Genomic DNA, 17,100 nt, shown 5'->3' with positions numbered 1-17,100 from the left:
AAAGCTATGTACATATGGCCATATAAGATAAGGCTAAGCAAAATTTACACCAGGAAATGGAAACAAGAGGTTTATCTTTGTTTAAAGTTATTTCTTTTCTCTCTCTTTTTTCCCCTTTTGGTTTATCTCATGTTGTCGCTGTATATGACTTTGGTACCTGGTATATTATATATAGGTTTATTTGTTTATTAGAAATAGGGAAGGGAAGGGAAAAACCGAGATGATTGGGGGCGGGATGAGGGGATGAAAAGTGGGAGAAAAACATGGGAAAAGGTATCAAGGTCAAGAAGTAAGGTACCCACTACCCGATGAATGTAGCTCTAACCCCTCTATGCATCACCCCAACAATAAAATACATTTAAAAAAAACAGGTTTTGTATTTTGCATTTACTATTCCTCTGGAAGAAAGACTTCTTTAAAGTCAGATAGATCTGCATTCAAGTTCCATTTCCTCTTATGCTATAACCTTGAGCAAATCAATTCACCTAGCTGGGCTCTTTCTTTCTTTCTGTACAACTATATAAAATGGAGGCTAAGACTAATCTTACAGGGTTATCCCTACAACAATATGACCTAATGTTATGCCTGATACTCCATAGCATCTCAATAAATGGTAGCTATTGTTTAGTGTAGATCACCACCAGGCATGTCCTTGGATTTACTCAAATTCTTATGGAGCTCATGGGCTTTACATTGATTTCAGTGTGGCTCTTCACAATATTTAATGATAACTCCTAAGAATGTAAAATGGCTCTAAAACCTGACCTCAGACACACCTGGTGCCATACAAATGGACCAAAAATTCTAGTGCTAAGATCAATGAAGTCAAAGAGAAAAATAATACTGATGTTTTGTAACCTGGCTTTGTTTCCTTAAGCTTACATTACTTTGTTGATATTGTCCAGCTTCTGCCCATCTGTTTTTCAGCCTCTTGCATACTTGCATTTTAATAAGCCAGGGTCGCAAGTCAAATAAGAAATCAAGCTCTGATGACACACATCCAAGGCTGTTTGAGTATTTCCAGAGATCAAGTCTTCCCCACAACTTCCCTTCCTTCTAATCAGCAAATATAGAAGTAAACAAATGCCTCTTATAGATTTTGCACATTGTTTAATAAGTGATTAACAGAGAGATTTCTCTTTTACACATAATGCTTATGGTTTTCTCTTGATATTTTGACTTTGGAATATAAATTAGCCTTGGCTTCTACAGCGATTAAGTATTGTACATACATGATTGCTCTTTCTTTGTCTCAAATATAATATTTAATTATAGCTTCACAGAGACTTAAAATTCTGTTTTCCCTCAGGAAAAAAATAACTATAACTGGAGTTTATGAAAAATTATTAGTTATAGCAAATCCTAGAAAATAAATTAGATTTCTTTTCTAATCTGTGATTTTTTTAGCACGTTAGGCTTTTCATCAGGAAGGCAACATTTGCGGAGAGTGTCTGTGGAATAATCACACAGCAATCTCACTTCCACCTCGCTAAGACAAATACAATTGAGAAGATCAACCATGGAATTTGTGGGGTTGTGAAATTTGCTTTTAGCAAAGGAAATATCACATAATAGTCAGAGGACGAGTGGCAATTTCTACTGACTTCTCCCTATTCTCCAAAGCCTGTGACTGTCATTTCCCCTCCTCCTCTGAGCTCCAATCCTCCACTCAGAATTGTAGAAAGTCTGTTGAGTTACATTAGCATAACTGACTTACTTCCTGCATCATTTAACATGGAATTAACAATATTTAATACTTTCTGTTACTATGCATTTATAGTACATACACACACACACACACACACACACACACACACACACACACTCACTCCTGAAAGTAGGCTGTCCCAGTGGCCTAAAAAAAAAATAAATCAATACATACACACAGCAAATATTTGACTTGCATTTATGTAAGCAATTCTGTTAAGAAGAACAAATTTCAACCACAAAAAAATTAAGGACCTTAAAGGAGAGAATACCATGGCATTACAAAAAAAAAATGTTTTTTAAATGGAGAAGGCCTAGTTGCCTAGACAAAAATCCCTAGTTCATTCTCCTTTGTGTAATAAACTTTCTCTTCCTTTGCATCTCTAACCCAATTCCCATCCTATTGTGCCATTCAATGCTGTTTATTAAAGACACACCATTTCCCCATTAAAAATAATAATAATAAAGCCTCGGTCCCTAAGGCTACTCATTATAAGACTAGGAAGAACTGAAAGATGTCCTATTCTGATTTTAAGGTCTTTTAGCCACTTCATGCCGGAGAGGTTTTCACTGTGGCAAGTGCTGGAACACCATATCCCATAACACAGAACATAAAAGGCAACCAGTGATTCGTGGTTTACACTTTGGTTTACAGGAGTGGAGATTACCTGATCCACTGGAAGCTCAACCTGAGTCTCTTCATCTTCTTGGACTTCAGCTGCGCCCCGCATTTCAGATCTCTCTGCTCCGGCTTTGAAAATGCCCTCCTCTGTGGAGACAAACACACAGTGAAACTCAAAATCCAATTGTGACATCTTGTGGCTGAAGTTTGAAATGACACCCAAATGCCTCCTGATGATGTTTTTCAAGGGTATTTCAGTTCCTTTCTCTGTGGTAGGATTTACGTAGCTCCCACCTCAAATTCCTGTACATTTTCACTTGGACAAGGCTAAGCCAACAGAACAGAGATCTACTGAAACTCCTCCTCACGGCTGGCTACGGTGGTCCAGGGAATTTGATGCTAATGATCACAAAGGTCTCCATTCTCTTCACTCAGCCAAGAACCATTGATAACGCTGGCTGCTTTAAAATATCCTTTTAGAAAATTTCCCTCCCAGGTACTGCTGTACACTCAACATAATACACTCGAATAATTCTCTATTCAGAGTCATGTAAAAAATATTTTTATTGCAATGTAACAACAGAGCTGAATTTCCACATTGTTTCCCCCTTAATACAATATCATTTAGTTTGCTAATTTCTGCAAGGTATTTTTTTTAACAACCTATGGCTTTAAATCCTTAACAATAAAATGTAGCCTAAATCTCTGAGACTTTAGGTTAAGCTCCTTCAACTTGCTTTCCTCTAGAAAGCAATAATCGCTGCTTTCCATATTTGAAGTAGTTTTAATGTCTCCCCTCAGCCTTCTCTTCTCCAGGCCAAGTAATCAAAGAATCACAGAACCATTTGTCATTCTGTCTATCTGCTTGCCTCAAGACAGGTTTAATGCTCCAGCCATTCTCACGGATATTTGTGCTGTCCAATTTTTGAGACACTTAAGGGTTAGCAATTTTACCTCTTTTCCTAGTAATCTAGTACAGTATTTGATTACCCTCACAATCTAGGAAATGCTTTCATCTTTTGTCTTCCAGTCCCCTATGTTTCTCAGATTGGGAATCTGTTTCCCAAAGCATAATAACCCATTTCGTATCATAATACCTCCTCTTGCTAGTCACGAATTCACCTTTAATTAAATGTAAAATAAATATATTTTGGACATGAGTTGAGAATGGCCTGGTGTGATAGCTGGAGCTAGGAGTGTGGCAAATGTGGAGCTATGGGGACACAGCTCACTTGTTTACATGTGGTCTTTCGTTCAGGTTGTTTCCCCAGTCCAATCTGACAGAGATAAGCACATCACCAAAAAAAAGGCACACTCAAGGAAGCAAGATAATCAGGAAGGTCAGACTGTACAGCCAGGCAAGAAAGGAAGGGAGGAGGGAAGAAAGGAGGGAGGACAGGGAAGGAGAAAGGGATGAAATGACATTCATTTCTGAAATCACCTTAGAAGACAGCAAACATAGTCAAATGCCAGGCTCAGCATACTCTAGTTACGACTTATTTTCATGATTTTTTTTCCAATGATGTTCTTTGTATCCAAACATTGCACTAGATTACGAAGAGACTATAAAGAGAAACCTACAGATACCAAAGGAATATGTTCTTAACACTTGCGTTCAATGAAATGTTTAACTATATCCAAGGAGAGCTATGAATGGTTTGCAGATGTGTTCTTAGAGTAGGCATTCCACCAGAAAGAAGAATATAGTGGATAATAACAAATAAAATAAAATTGGAAGGGCACTGGAATGGAAAATGGCAACCATAAGGATATAAACACCAAAGAAACAAATCAGCAAAGCTCAGTATTGTGTACAGTGACACAGAATACAAAGATAAAAATGTTTGCCTGAGGTGTGAGGGAGGGAGGGTGGGTTCTTCAGTGAACTGAGACGTATAAGCTATTCCCTTAGCAGCACAGAGTTGAAAGCCTGAGTTGAAAGGTAAAAAGAAATGGACACACAAGATGGCCAATAAAGTAAGCAAATGTGAATATTTGTTTCCCTTCTGTCACTGCCATAATAAGATGCAACTGAAGGCACTTTATAGAAGTCAAAGAAAATATAATGAAAATCTTAAACATCTCCATGCAAGGATAGAGTCTGTGAGAAATTTGCAAAAGTGTTACATGTTTTATAAAGGGAAATATTATTCAAGCTCTTCCCACTCTCCCTTTGTTTTTGTCACTAACTTAGGCATGCACCATGAGTTGTTGATTTAGGTCCTAATGACAGATTATGTGGTACTGTAACATCCAGCAACATAACCACCATTCGTGATGGGTAAGCTAGAAAGAATTCCGAGGAATAAATCCAAGTAAGAGACCGAAAGATGCTGTAGCAAGGTGACTGTACAGTGAAAAGAAACGCACATTTGATAGGTGTGGTATTAAGAGAAAATGCATTGATAAAGCATTTTAGTATAAATGGTACATATATAATATATATGTATTTTAGAAAATGTAAAGGAGAAAATATTCTTCTGATCTCAAGACACAGAAAAAATTGTCACAAATATTTTGACAAATCTTTCTCTCTCTCTCTCTCTCTCTCTCTCTCTCTCTCTCTCACACACACACACACACACACACACACACACACACACACACACACACACACACTAGAGATTTTAGTGTACATATAATTCGTTGGTCTTTTCCCTTAAAAAAATCACATCATGCCACACATTGGTGGCTCATGTCTAGCTACTCGGGAGGCTGAGATCGAAGGTTTAAAGCAAACCCAGGCAGGAAAGTCCATGAGACTCTCATCTCCAAAGAACCACCAGAAAACCAGATATGGCGTTGTGGCTCAAAGTAGTAGAGTGCTAACCTTGAGAAAAAAAGAGCTCAGGGATAGCACCCAGGCCACACAAGCTCAGTCCCAATCCCCCAATCCTATCATGATAACTTCTCATTCCATCAATGAAAATAATAAAAGGTGATTATGCCATATCATAAAAGTTTTATTCCATTGATTGATGGGTGAATGTGAATTAGGAACTACTGAGTAATGAACTCATAGAAGCTCTTTGAGGGCTTAGCATCTCACAGAGACATAGGCTGGTTCTGTTTTCATATACATACCTTTAGCTCTTTTATTCTCCACTGGATTTCCAAGAGTAGGTATAGTGCTCTGCACACAATAAATTCTTTTTTTTTTTTTGCCAGTCCTGGTCTTGAACTCAGGGCCTCAACACTATCCTTGGGCTTTCTCAAGACTACTGCTCTACCATTTGAGCCACAGCTTCATTTCCAGCTTTTTCTATATATGTGGTACCCAAGAATTGAACCTGGGTCTTCGTGCATGCTAGGCAAGTACTCTACCACTAGGCTATGCGCCCGACCCTACACACAATAAATTGTTAATACATGTTTATTGAAATGCAAGCCAAAGGATAAATCCTTAGCTCCATCCCTTTCTTGTATGTGTCAGTTCCCCTCACACATTCTGCCCAATATGTAGTTTCTCTTTTTCCCAAATGCATGACTGAGGACCCTGGTTTTGATACAACTAAGTCATTTAATTGCTCAGCCTCCCACCTCATATCAATGCACCTTTCACCTCATACCAAAGGAAACTTCACCTCCCCATGTTCTTCCCCATTCTGTGTCTGACCATCTGAGGGATAACACCCAAAGGATGAGCCATCCCACATCCTGATGTGAAAACCAGAATCCCTCAGTTCCACGGACACCCTCCCAGTTCCCCCTAACCGCACATCTTCTTTCACACGTGTAGAGACTTACATTGCCCATGTGCAACCAGAACCAATTACATAACAATCATGGAAGTACTGGGCTGTCTCACAGCCGACACTGGTGCCTTCATGCCAGTGCCTGCTCCAGCCCTGTGCTTGTGAATCTGCCTGTTGTAGTCCTACTCACAGCTCAACTCCTGTTCAATGTCACTGTCTCTGTTGAGCGCATCCCCAACCTTCTCGTCAAATCACACAAAGCCAGCTCCTCCTGGGCACTTCTTCTCTATCTCCTATGCTTTTGTTTATTTACAAATTATGCCTCAATTTATCATTGCTTTTACTGTTTTCCCCTGTCTCCCTGCTGGACTACTAGCTCTTTCAAACATAGGTCATAACTTGTCTTCACAAGTTCTGTTCATAGCACAATATAAGACTCTCGACAGGTTTTAAGAAAATGTTTGTTAAACTGAACTAAGAGTACAGAGTGTTATATAAACACCAAAACTTCTGGCATCCCCTGGAAGCATTATTTGTAATAGAATCTGTAATCGAATACTTTATCCATGGCCAAGATCAGTAAGCCAAAATGAATGTAAAAAAGTAAATCAGGTCATAAATCAGAGAATTACAATCATTTGACACACAAGGATTGCCAACACACTCAAACTACAAGAAAGAATCTGAATGATATGTTTCCCTTCTGTCAATGCCCTGTTAAAATGCAACCTAAGATGCTTCATGGAAGAAGTCAAAGGGAAAAAAATGAAAATTTAAAACACCTGCATGCAAGGACAGACTTCTATGAAAAATGGGCAAATATGTTTTATTTGTATAAAGGGAAATATTATTCAAACACTTGAGAACATTTTCCTCTCCTAGAGATACTGTAAGTTGGCCAATTAGATCATAATGGAAATTATTATGTATAATAATAATAATGTGGTTGCTTAAACAGCAATGTCAGTCATCCAAAGGTCTGGAAGGGTTGTGAAGTGTCACCTATGGTATCTGGCCTCCACTGAGATGTAGAAGTAGTTTTAGTGACTCAGTGATCTACCTCCCGATCAGCATGAGCAGGTAAATGGCCCCTTTTTGCCACTGACTGCGTATGTTTAAGCATCTGTTGAGTCAACAATAGTCATGTGCACATTCAGGATTTCTTCCAAGTTCTCTACTCATAACCACTGGCAGAATTTTCAATTGCTTGTGAATTATGGTCACTCAGCTCTGTTACTCATGGCTAGTGCTCTACCCCTTTAAGCCACAGTGCCACTTCCAGTTTTCTGGTAATTACAGATAAGAGTCTCATGGATTTCCCTGACCAAGGTTGGGTTCAAATCACCATCCTCGGATCTCTGCCTCTTGAGTAGCTAGGATTAGAGGCATGAGCCACCAGCAACAAGCATGAAATTATTCCTTATTATGGGTCAGTGATTTTTGTTCCCTCTAAAATTAATTGTACACAATAAGAACAAAAAGAAGAATGCATGTGCATCATAGAAACAAAACTTTCCTTTATATGGAGACAAATCAGGCTATTGGGAAAAGCAGTCATGAGGTGATACATCATCTTTTGGAATGTCACTGTCTCCATCACTCACTCCCACGTCCCCCATCCAACTTGTTACAACAGCACTCAATAGGGACTATGCTTGTCAAAATTACCAATGGCCAATTAATGGGATCGTAGTGATGAGCATGTTTCTATCTTTATGTTCTCATTTGCTTGATGTCTTATCAACTTCTAGACGGGCGATTTATTCTCATCATCTCTCATCTCTTGTTCTCGCCTCTTCACTTCTCTCCTCTCTGGCTGTCTTCATCTCTCCAACATCACTGTTAGCCACTTCCCTTTGATCAACTCATCCTCTTCTGCTAACTTCCTATGTGTTAAACTATACTAGAGTTCTCTATAAGTTCTTCAAAGGTAGTGTGCTCAGAACTACAATCTAGATATAATCGATGTATGAATGACTCCATAGTTATATGTAGCTTCAATACCCGAGAGCTCCATAGACTCCCCCTTCTATCTAGTCAATTGCCTGACTTAATGCAAGTCAGCTTAATGGAAGGCAGCTAGACATGGCCAAAGAGGACACAGCCTATGTTATCCTACACTGTTCCTCTCCTACACTCTCCATCCCAGGAAGTGGCATCATTGCTCAGAATCAAAATCTTGGAATTCTTATTTTGTCTTCCTTCTCTACTCCTTTCCACTGTTTACTCTTGTCAGTCCAATCTTTTAAAAGCTACATCCCCAAATGTATGCATGTCTATCTATCTTCACAATGAGCATAATCACTGTTATATGTTGGACAGAACACTGCAACTGCTTTCAAATGCAGCTTCAACTTTCGCTCTTCTATAATCCATTTTCCATACGATATTCAAGTACTATTAACATATGATAGCAAGCATTCAACTCATTGCACAACTTAGAAATTCTAAGAGATGGGCAATGCCACTACCATTTCCAGATACCCCCACATTGGCCAGCAGAAAAGGGATTAGGTATTTTAATTCTTCCCCTACCCTAAAACCTTTGTAACAAAACCCACTGCGAACAAACTACAAAGTGAGGATAAATATGCTACACAATGCTGCTCTCGTTCAATTACCACACGAAGGATCAAATTCAATGCTTGGATGCACACTACACCCAAATTCAACTTTAATCTTTCTCCCCTGAATCCTGAATAGACATTTTAGTGAACATTACACAGTAAAGCAATAACAAACACTCCAGTAAAAATGAAAATGCTCCTCAATTATTTTTCACTTATTCCTTATGAATTTTATGGCCTAAGAAATGAAAACCAAGCTACAGAGGAAGAAAAGTCAGATCATCACCATGTTGTTCATAACAAATGATGAAACTGTTTCCCCTACTGAAATGTGGAAGAAATAAATGCTGGAGTTTTTTAACCTTTCTCCAACTGCAGCAGCTGAAATAAAAGCATTTCCTGGATTCAATTTTATCTCATATCTTTAATGCTCTCAAATAAGAAAAATTACCAAATAGTACGTGATATATTCAAACAACTGATGATAATCTGTCTCAAGAGCTGCTATTTTTTTCTTATCAAACTTGTTAAAAATTATGCAGAGGAGCCAGGAGTTTGGCCTAGTAGTAGAGTGCTTGCCTAATGAAGACCAGGGTTCAATTCCTCAGTATCACACACATAGAAAAAGCCAAAAGTGGTGCTATGGCTCAGGTGGTAGAGCTCTAGACTTGAGAAAACACAAGGACAGTGCTCAGGCCCTGAGCCCAAGCCCAGAACTGGCAAAAAAAATTATATAGAACTGCAGGACCATGTTTTAATACATTTAATATTTAAAACAGATTTGAAATTTATTAGGATAAATAAGAAGCAAAATAACATCCTGGTAACCATACTATTTTGTGAAAAATTGTTAGGTATTTATTAACAGAACATTCTGTCTGTAAGCAGGAAAGCTTAATGTGACTATGAATATTTTAATCTAATGTCCTACAAAGGCTATCTAATAAAAACACTAAATCACATTTAAAACAAAATGTTACATATGAAAAGCAGTTTGCTATGCCAGAATTATTGGGGAAGAGGCAAGATAAGGAGTTTGTGGCTTTGAATACATAAATTAATATTCTGAGAAGAAAAAAATGCACATCTCCCATTTCCTCACAGGGAAATATTTTTATGTGTCATATCAGGCACCAGAGGCAGAATTAAAATTAAAATCTGTGAGAAGGTGACCTAAACATAATTGTCATTACCTTAACATTAATGCAAACCTCTTGCATATGTGGAACAGATTAAAATTCTCTACTATGCTTCCTAGATGCTATTCCAAATTCAACCTAGAACTAGAGAGCATCCATAAAGATGGCGAAGAAGGAAGCAGTCTTTATGGTGTTTAACAAATACTGATGTGGAAATGAAAAGAAGATTCACATATTAATACCACTTGCTTATTAGAAGTGACCACCGAGAACTTCTAGATCATTCTTTTTTTTTCATTACAAGGGTGATGTGCAGCAGGATTACAGCTATATATTGAGTACATTTGTTTTTGAACTGAGTCACCTCTTCTATCATTTTCCCAATTTTTTTCCTCCCAATCTCCTTCCCCAACAAGGTGTACAGTTCATTTTCACCATAGTGTCTAGTGAGTATCCCTGCTCAATTAACTCATGCTTTGTTACGCTATTTCTGTGCTCCCCCTCCCCTACCTAAATCAGATAAACTTACATAGAAGACAAAGGGTACAGAAACCAAAAACAGTGGCAAAGAGGGAAAATTAGAAGAGAAGAAAAAATCTACAAAAAGTAAAATTAAAGGAAAAATTATTGTTTCCATTTCTTGGAGTTCATTTCAAAAGAAACATAGATTGTATGGTTTCCCTCATTTTTAATTATTAAAATGTGACTATGAATTCACAAATAAACACAATAGCTAGTAAAAGACAAAAAAACTACATTTGGACATGATAAATTTAATAGGACTCTAAACATTCACACAATAACAATAAAGGGGGATATTCTTAGGAGAGGATCACAAGAGCTCAATTGCTATGTGCATATAATCATACAGAATGATACTCTTGAATCATATTTTTGGCTTACACAAATGACCCTCCTCACGCCATCTTCTAAATTAAGGTTCATCATCACAAGGAAGATTGAAATACTAATCAATGACAGCTTATATTCTGAATTTATCTAATTTAATTTGTCTTTTAATCACTAATCTTCTCCATATGCTTCATTATGTTCCATAAGCTCAAATAGAAACTCTCTGCAGAAACCAAAATATCACAAGCCAGATATTTCTTTTGCAATTTACACTATTACATGAAAATAGCATTGTTCATATACTTGTATAGGCAGAGTTTTCATAGCTGTAGTTGGAAATATCTTGCATGTTCCTCTTCCTCATGCCCTTACCAGTGTATTAAATATCATCTGCTAAGGAACTGATATATCCATTTGGTAAATATTTGCATAGAATTGCTCCTAATCACATGTATTTTGTCTTAACTTTAAATAGATGTAACAAGATATTCCAAGGGTGAACAGAAAGCAAAAGTAGGAGCATTATCATCGATTTGTTCAGAACATTGATGATTTTGTTCATAACTCTACATTTCCATTTTGATCTTTTTATATAGAGATATTTCAGATTTTCATCAAATTTAGGAATACTTAGAATACAAAGCTTACTGAATATGTTTCTAGCATATATAATTGCTAGCTGTACTTTAGGATCTATATAAAGTTTGGCACAATTGCTACCGTTTATGTTAGGCATGTGGAACGAATAATAAAAGTATTTTTGTGTAGGTTTACCTAAACTAACAAGTATAGCTAGCTTTACTTCTTCATGTTTAACCTTGCAGTCCTATAAACTGAACTGTTCCTCTTCCCATACCAATGATTTCTAGCTATCTATTAAGTATCACAATTTCTATGCTTAATTCTGGCTTGTCCAACTACCTCCAAATGACTGCATATTCTAATCTGTAAAGAATCCTATTTAAACCTCAAAATGTACTCAAAAAAAGTGTACCATGGTGCTAGGCACCAGTGGCTCATGCCTAGTCACTCTGGAGGCTGACATCTGAGGATCACAGTTCAAGACCAGCCCAGGCACTTAAGTCTGGGAAACTCTTATCTCCAGTTAACCACCAGAAAACCAGAAGTGGCACTGTGGCTCAAGTGGTAGCACACTAGCCTCAAGCTGAAGAGCTCAGGGGCAGATCCCAGGCCCAGAGTTTAAGCCCCACAAGGACAAAAGAAAGAAAAATGTACCATGGTATCAAGCAGAGTACTTGTATATAGCAGAAACACAGTATTCCTATACATTATGGTCATTAACTCCTGAGCCTTCCACTCATAGGTACATATAGGTAGCCACCCAAAGAAAGACCAACAATGCACTTAGCTCCAGATGCCTATCAACTACTGAAGGGGTTCCACGGAGAACGCCAAGCTCAGGGTGATAAGTATAGTAGCTACCACACTGGTTTGTAAGAGAAAGAATACAAGTAGAGAAAGACAGCAGGAGAACAGGAAGAACAGTCAGGAAGGGCTTGGCAGAGCTGCAAACCGCAAGGATAGGATTAGGAGGCATGAGGGAAGAAATGCTGTGGTTGGAGGAAATGATACGCATGTCAAATTGAGTCGGGAAGTTCCAAAACTCACATATCAACACATACTACCAGTCCTGGTATGAGGTGGGCACTGGAATTGTGAGACCACAGGCCTGCTTTGGATACTGCAGGTCCTGAAAGATCTGGAATTGATGGAAGGGGCCAGTAGACCCGGAGGGGTTGTATTGCTAGGACTCCCTGACTGCCTGGATATAGAGTTGTAGGAGAAAGGAGTTGTGTGAGACAGGAGTTACGGCTTAGATGTCCATGAGGCTAGTATATTATTGTGTATTATTTATCAAGACTGAACAGACAAGGGAAAGAATAGTAGTGTCAAAGGGAGGTGATGAATTCTAATTCTACCATGCAGATTTTTCTTGTCTTACAATGGGATCGTGTCTCAATAAACCTTATCATAAATTGCATATACTGTAAGTGAATGTACATTAATACATCTAACCTGCAGAACATTATAGCTTCGCTGCATAGTTCAAGATAGGCCATTCATTGTTTCCTCGTGTGAATTCAGGGCTGACTGGGAGCTAGGAATATCTGACATGACAAGGGATGATTTGAGAGTGTGGTTTTCGAGCCTACAATATTAAAAAATTAAAAGTACAAACTACTGAATTCTACTGAAGGCACATCACTTCACAAAATTGTTAAGACCAAAGAAACTTAAAGCAAATAAATCATTGTAAGGGAGAATCTGTACAGTTCTGACAGGTATGTCCAGTAAAAGGCTGGCTGGCAATGTTAAGTTTGTTTAAGAAAAGGATATGGATGTGTCACAGTATAGTTGATCCATAAAGTCAAATATTCAGGTAAGAAATTAGGATGAGACTCTAAAATGTTAGGGGATTAAATTCTAGAATGTAACATTTAAGGGATGCATAAACAAAAAAATCTCTCTCATACACACACATACACATGCATACACAAACACACACACACACACACAGAGGCATGCACATACACAAAATTGAAAATAGCAAAAATGAAGTGAGTGGGCTGTCATAGAAGTCACAGGAAAAGTGAAATTTTTTCAAATGAGAGAACTCTTAAGTATTAAACCATTCTCCATCTCTAACAGCCCGATGATACTTGGGCATAATAGAACGTTGAAATAAGAACATATTAAAATATTCTATGAAACACAAAGGTGGGAAGAAGCAAAACAGGAAAGTCCCCTCTTTTTCATGACCACAACCTTGAAAAAGAAAAGCCCAACACTGAGACCTGAGGCCAAGGGGGTAGGAAGGGATAAAAGGAGTTAAATCGTTTCTCTTCTGAACCCTGCTTTTTGGTGAATTCATCACAGATGTCAGTACCATAAAGCTGCTGTTAAAACTGTGTCCCTAATGCCCAAGCACGTCTTCTGAAACCCAAACATTCCTTCAGAAACTCAAACAATCCCCATTCACATATGGCCAAGTTAAACCCAAACAGATCATCTTAGAAACACAAATGGAACTAGAACTGTATTTCGTGTACATACTCATCATCCTTTTCATAAAATATATTTATTGGGGCTTAAATCTGAGCTAAAATACTTCAATGAAATAGAACATAGCAATGCACTGTAGGAGTTGATGGTCTGAGGAAGGCAAGACAGAACCCCTCAAGCCACCGTGTACTTTCCATCCATACACAAAATCTAAACAATTTTTTTAATTTAAAAAGAAGTTGAAAAAATGAAGTCGGGTCATAAATTTTCAGAAACTGTCTGCAGTCAACAAACTTAACATAAAGATTAAAGTAGTTCTCAAAAAAGGTGTAATTTTAATCTCAATTTATTAAAACTAAGTTGTATGCGTAGCATAAATATATAAATATATACATATATATATGGGGGATTTTTTTTGCCAGTCCTGGGGCTTGAACTCTGGGCCTGGGAGTTGTCCCTAGGCTTCTTTTGCTCAAGGCTAGCACTCTACCTCTTGAGCCACAGCGCTGTTTCCAGTTTTTTTGTTTATGAGAGACTGAGGAATTGAATCCAGGGCTTCATGCATGCTGGGCAAGCACTCTACCACTAAGCTACCTTCCCAGCCCCATATGGCATATATTTAAAGGATTAAATCCTACCTCAAATATAAATGAAAATCAACTTAATGGATGTGTGTAATTAATCTTGATTATAACTGAATTACAGCTTTAATAATCTAAGTATTTGCTTTCAACTACTAGCAATAAATGTTTAAAAAATAATGTGCTTAATATCCATATGAATATTAAAAGTATAACGTTTGTAAACAACCATGTTCAATGCTAGTCTAATTCTAAAGTAGATGCAATATGAACTGTGGTCTTCACTCAAGGTGAAAGGACATGAGTGAGAACATACAAATCAATCATCCTGAAATAAGGGATCACATTTCAGCTAATCTGAACTGCTCACTGAATCTGAGCATGGAGACTGTCACTTACTGTTTCAACACTGTGCACATTCATATGCTTCTTATTTGACCAAAGGTCTAAGGAATCCTTTCTTCTACCAAGGGCCATTTGGATATTTATATCATTATTTGCAGGCATACGAGATAATCATTACAGATAACACAAATTTCAGACAGTCTATGAGAAGCCTAAGTGTCTGTCCCATCATGTGTGAAATGATTTCCTCCTATGACCTGATGGGGGTGAGAAACCTGCTGTAGATGATCAGGATTTCCTAAACTCCACAGCCTTTTTAGGTGTTTAGGAAGCATGTAATTCATAAAGAGAACCATAAAACCTTGTCAGCATTGATGCCTTGCTAAAGCTACAGGGTAGTTTTGACTACTGATTTATCTTCCATCTCAACTTAAAATGGGTACTACAGTATAGTGCTTAGAATACCTTCTTTGTTGGTTAGAGCCTGCAATTTAAAGAACTGTTATGAATAAGCAACAAATTAAAAACAATTTTTCTTGACTTTCATCTCCAGAATTCCAAATTTTATCTAAAATAGTCTGAGCCGAGTCCACTGGATTCTACTAGATTCCATTTTAAGATGGTTACTTAACAACAAATATATTTCTGTATAAGCAATGAATAGAAAATTTTTTACACAAAAATGCCAAACTATCAATGGGAAAAGTGATCACAGTGCCTCAACAAATCACAGAATGTATTAACATGAACCTTTAAGCAGTACTATTTATTACAAAGCTACCAAAGCAATCAACCAACCCAGCATTATTCCCAGTTTATTACAGACACTGAGTGAGCATCCACCAGTTTCTGGGCTCTTTTCATGTAGTATTGTGATTTATTGTCAGTGCCTGTAACAGAAATGTATGCATACTGCATTTTAGAAAAGAGAAAATGTGCTTCTTTAGCATTTTAATCTATGAGTGGAATTTTTCATATAATAATTTCATTCCCAAAGGAATAATTCTTGCTTCTTACAAGTTCTTTTAAAAAAGAATCAGCAGGGGCCAAGAGCATGGTGGCTTAGTGGTATAGTGCTTGCCTAACATGCAGAAAGTCCTGGGTTCAATTTCTCAATACACAGAAAAAGCTGGAAGTAGTTCTGTGACTCAAGTGGTACAGCACTAGCCTTGAGAAAGCCTAAGGACAGTGCCCAAGCCCTGAGTTCAAATCCAAGACTGCCAAAAAAAGAATCAGCTGTAAGGAAATGATTATTATATGTTGATTACCTGCTTATTTTCCTCTGGGAAAGAAGAAAGATAGCAATCCTCCATTGGATTTTTCTCTAAGCTACATATTTTAAAACATTCCCATAGTATTAAATGTGGTATGAATTAATTTTTACTTGGTTCTGACTCTCCATATATTTCTGGACAAAATAAAATATAGACATGGGCAACCACTAGAAAATATCTATTTTTGGAATAAATAAAAATGCAGATAAATGGAAGAAGCATTTTTCCTATAGCACTTTAATCTAGAGTATCATATCAATTAATAATAGCAATATTAATGCTGTGACTACTTCCTGATGTCTATTGTCTGATAAACATCATTGTAATCATGATACATGTCATCATTTCACTTACTCTCCATAACAAGTTCATGAGAAAATTATTATTGCCCACATTTTACATATGAGGAGTGCTGTGCTTACGTTCATAGCAAATAGTTGAAGTAGAACTCATATGTGACATATAGCAATCTGACACAGGAAGACACGTTTTTAACAGCTTTACTACTGTGTTCCAAACTGTCACTGCCTATTAATAGGTTATGATATTGATTCAATTGGTTGAAACTAGTGGATTTTCTTCCCACTAGTTGCCTCCTAAGTTATAGATGAGATGCAAATTCAGAAATCAAATACAAAAACAGCAAGACTGGATAAAGTGGGTGGGATTCTATGGGGGCAGACTCTTAGCTCTTGTAGGGTAAAAGTGAGACATAATGAAAGGATATTCCTTAAAACAAATCAGAACTCTAGGGCTGTATAAACACTGGAGAAGGAAGAAAGGATAGAGGAATATCAGATGATAAAAATCCCTTTGAGAAATTAATGGATAGTTGAATGAAAAGAATATCAAGAACTTGAAACATATCTTGATGAGGAGTGAGTGTGGAGGCTAATGGGCAGAGAACAGGTAAATGGAGAGAGGAACAGAAAGTTCAGTCATAATACTCGGAGTACATCTATAAAAATGCAACTAGGAAACTTCATGAGACAGGTGGGGCAGAGGACAGGCAGGAGAATGGAGAAGGACAGAGGAGATGACAACAATCACAATGTATTCTACACATAAAAAAGACATAGTCATTGAAAGTTCCCTTTCTATAGCTATTTGAGATTAATATTTTTGTCAACTCAAGCACAAAACACAAAACAGGAAGACATCTGATATATGTCTTGAAGCTAGCTGAAGAATAAGACGTTTCATCTGTATTTTGCTTAATGGACAGAAAGAAAAGAACTTTCCCTGTGAGTTTTTCTTTAAGATTTTTAACCTATTATCAAATCTTCCAAACACC

General features: G+C 37.3%; 1 protein-coding gene across 3 annotated transcripts in view; it reads right to left on the bottom strand.

Annotated features, from left to right (window-relative positions):
• Positions 1-17,100, bottom strand: part of Dcdc2 (doublecortin domain containing 2) — a 135,093-nt gene that overhangs the window by 12,532 nt on the left and 105,461 nt on the right. For all 3 annotated transcript variants that reach the window (XM_090356308.1, XM_090356310.1, XM_090356309.1), the window contains exon 9: positions 2,376-2,476. In XM_090356308.1, coding sequence (XP_090212434.1) covers positions 2,376-2,476 — 101 coding nt within the window. The remainder of the gene's footprint in view (positions 1-2,375; positions 2,477-17,100) is intronic.

Source organism: Megascapheus bottae, chromosome 22 (genome assembly GCF_031878675.1).
Source record: "Megascapheus bottae isolate mThoBot1 chromosome 22, mThoBot2.hap1, whole genome shotgun sequence".
NCBI lineage: Eukaryota > Metazoa > Chordata > Mammalia > Rodentia > Geomyidae > Megascapheus > Megascapheus bottae.
This window is presented reverse-complemented; position numbering and strand designations above follow the sequence as displayed.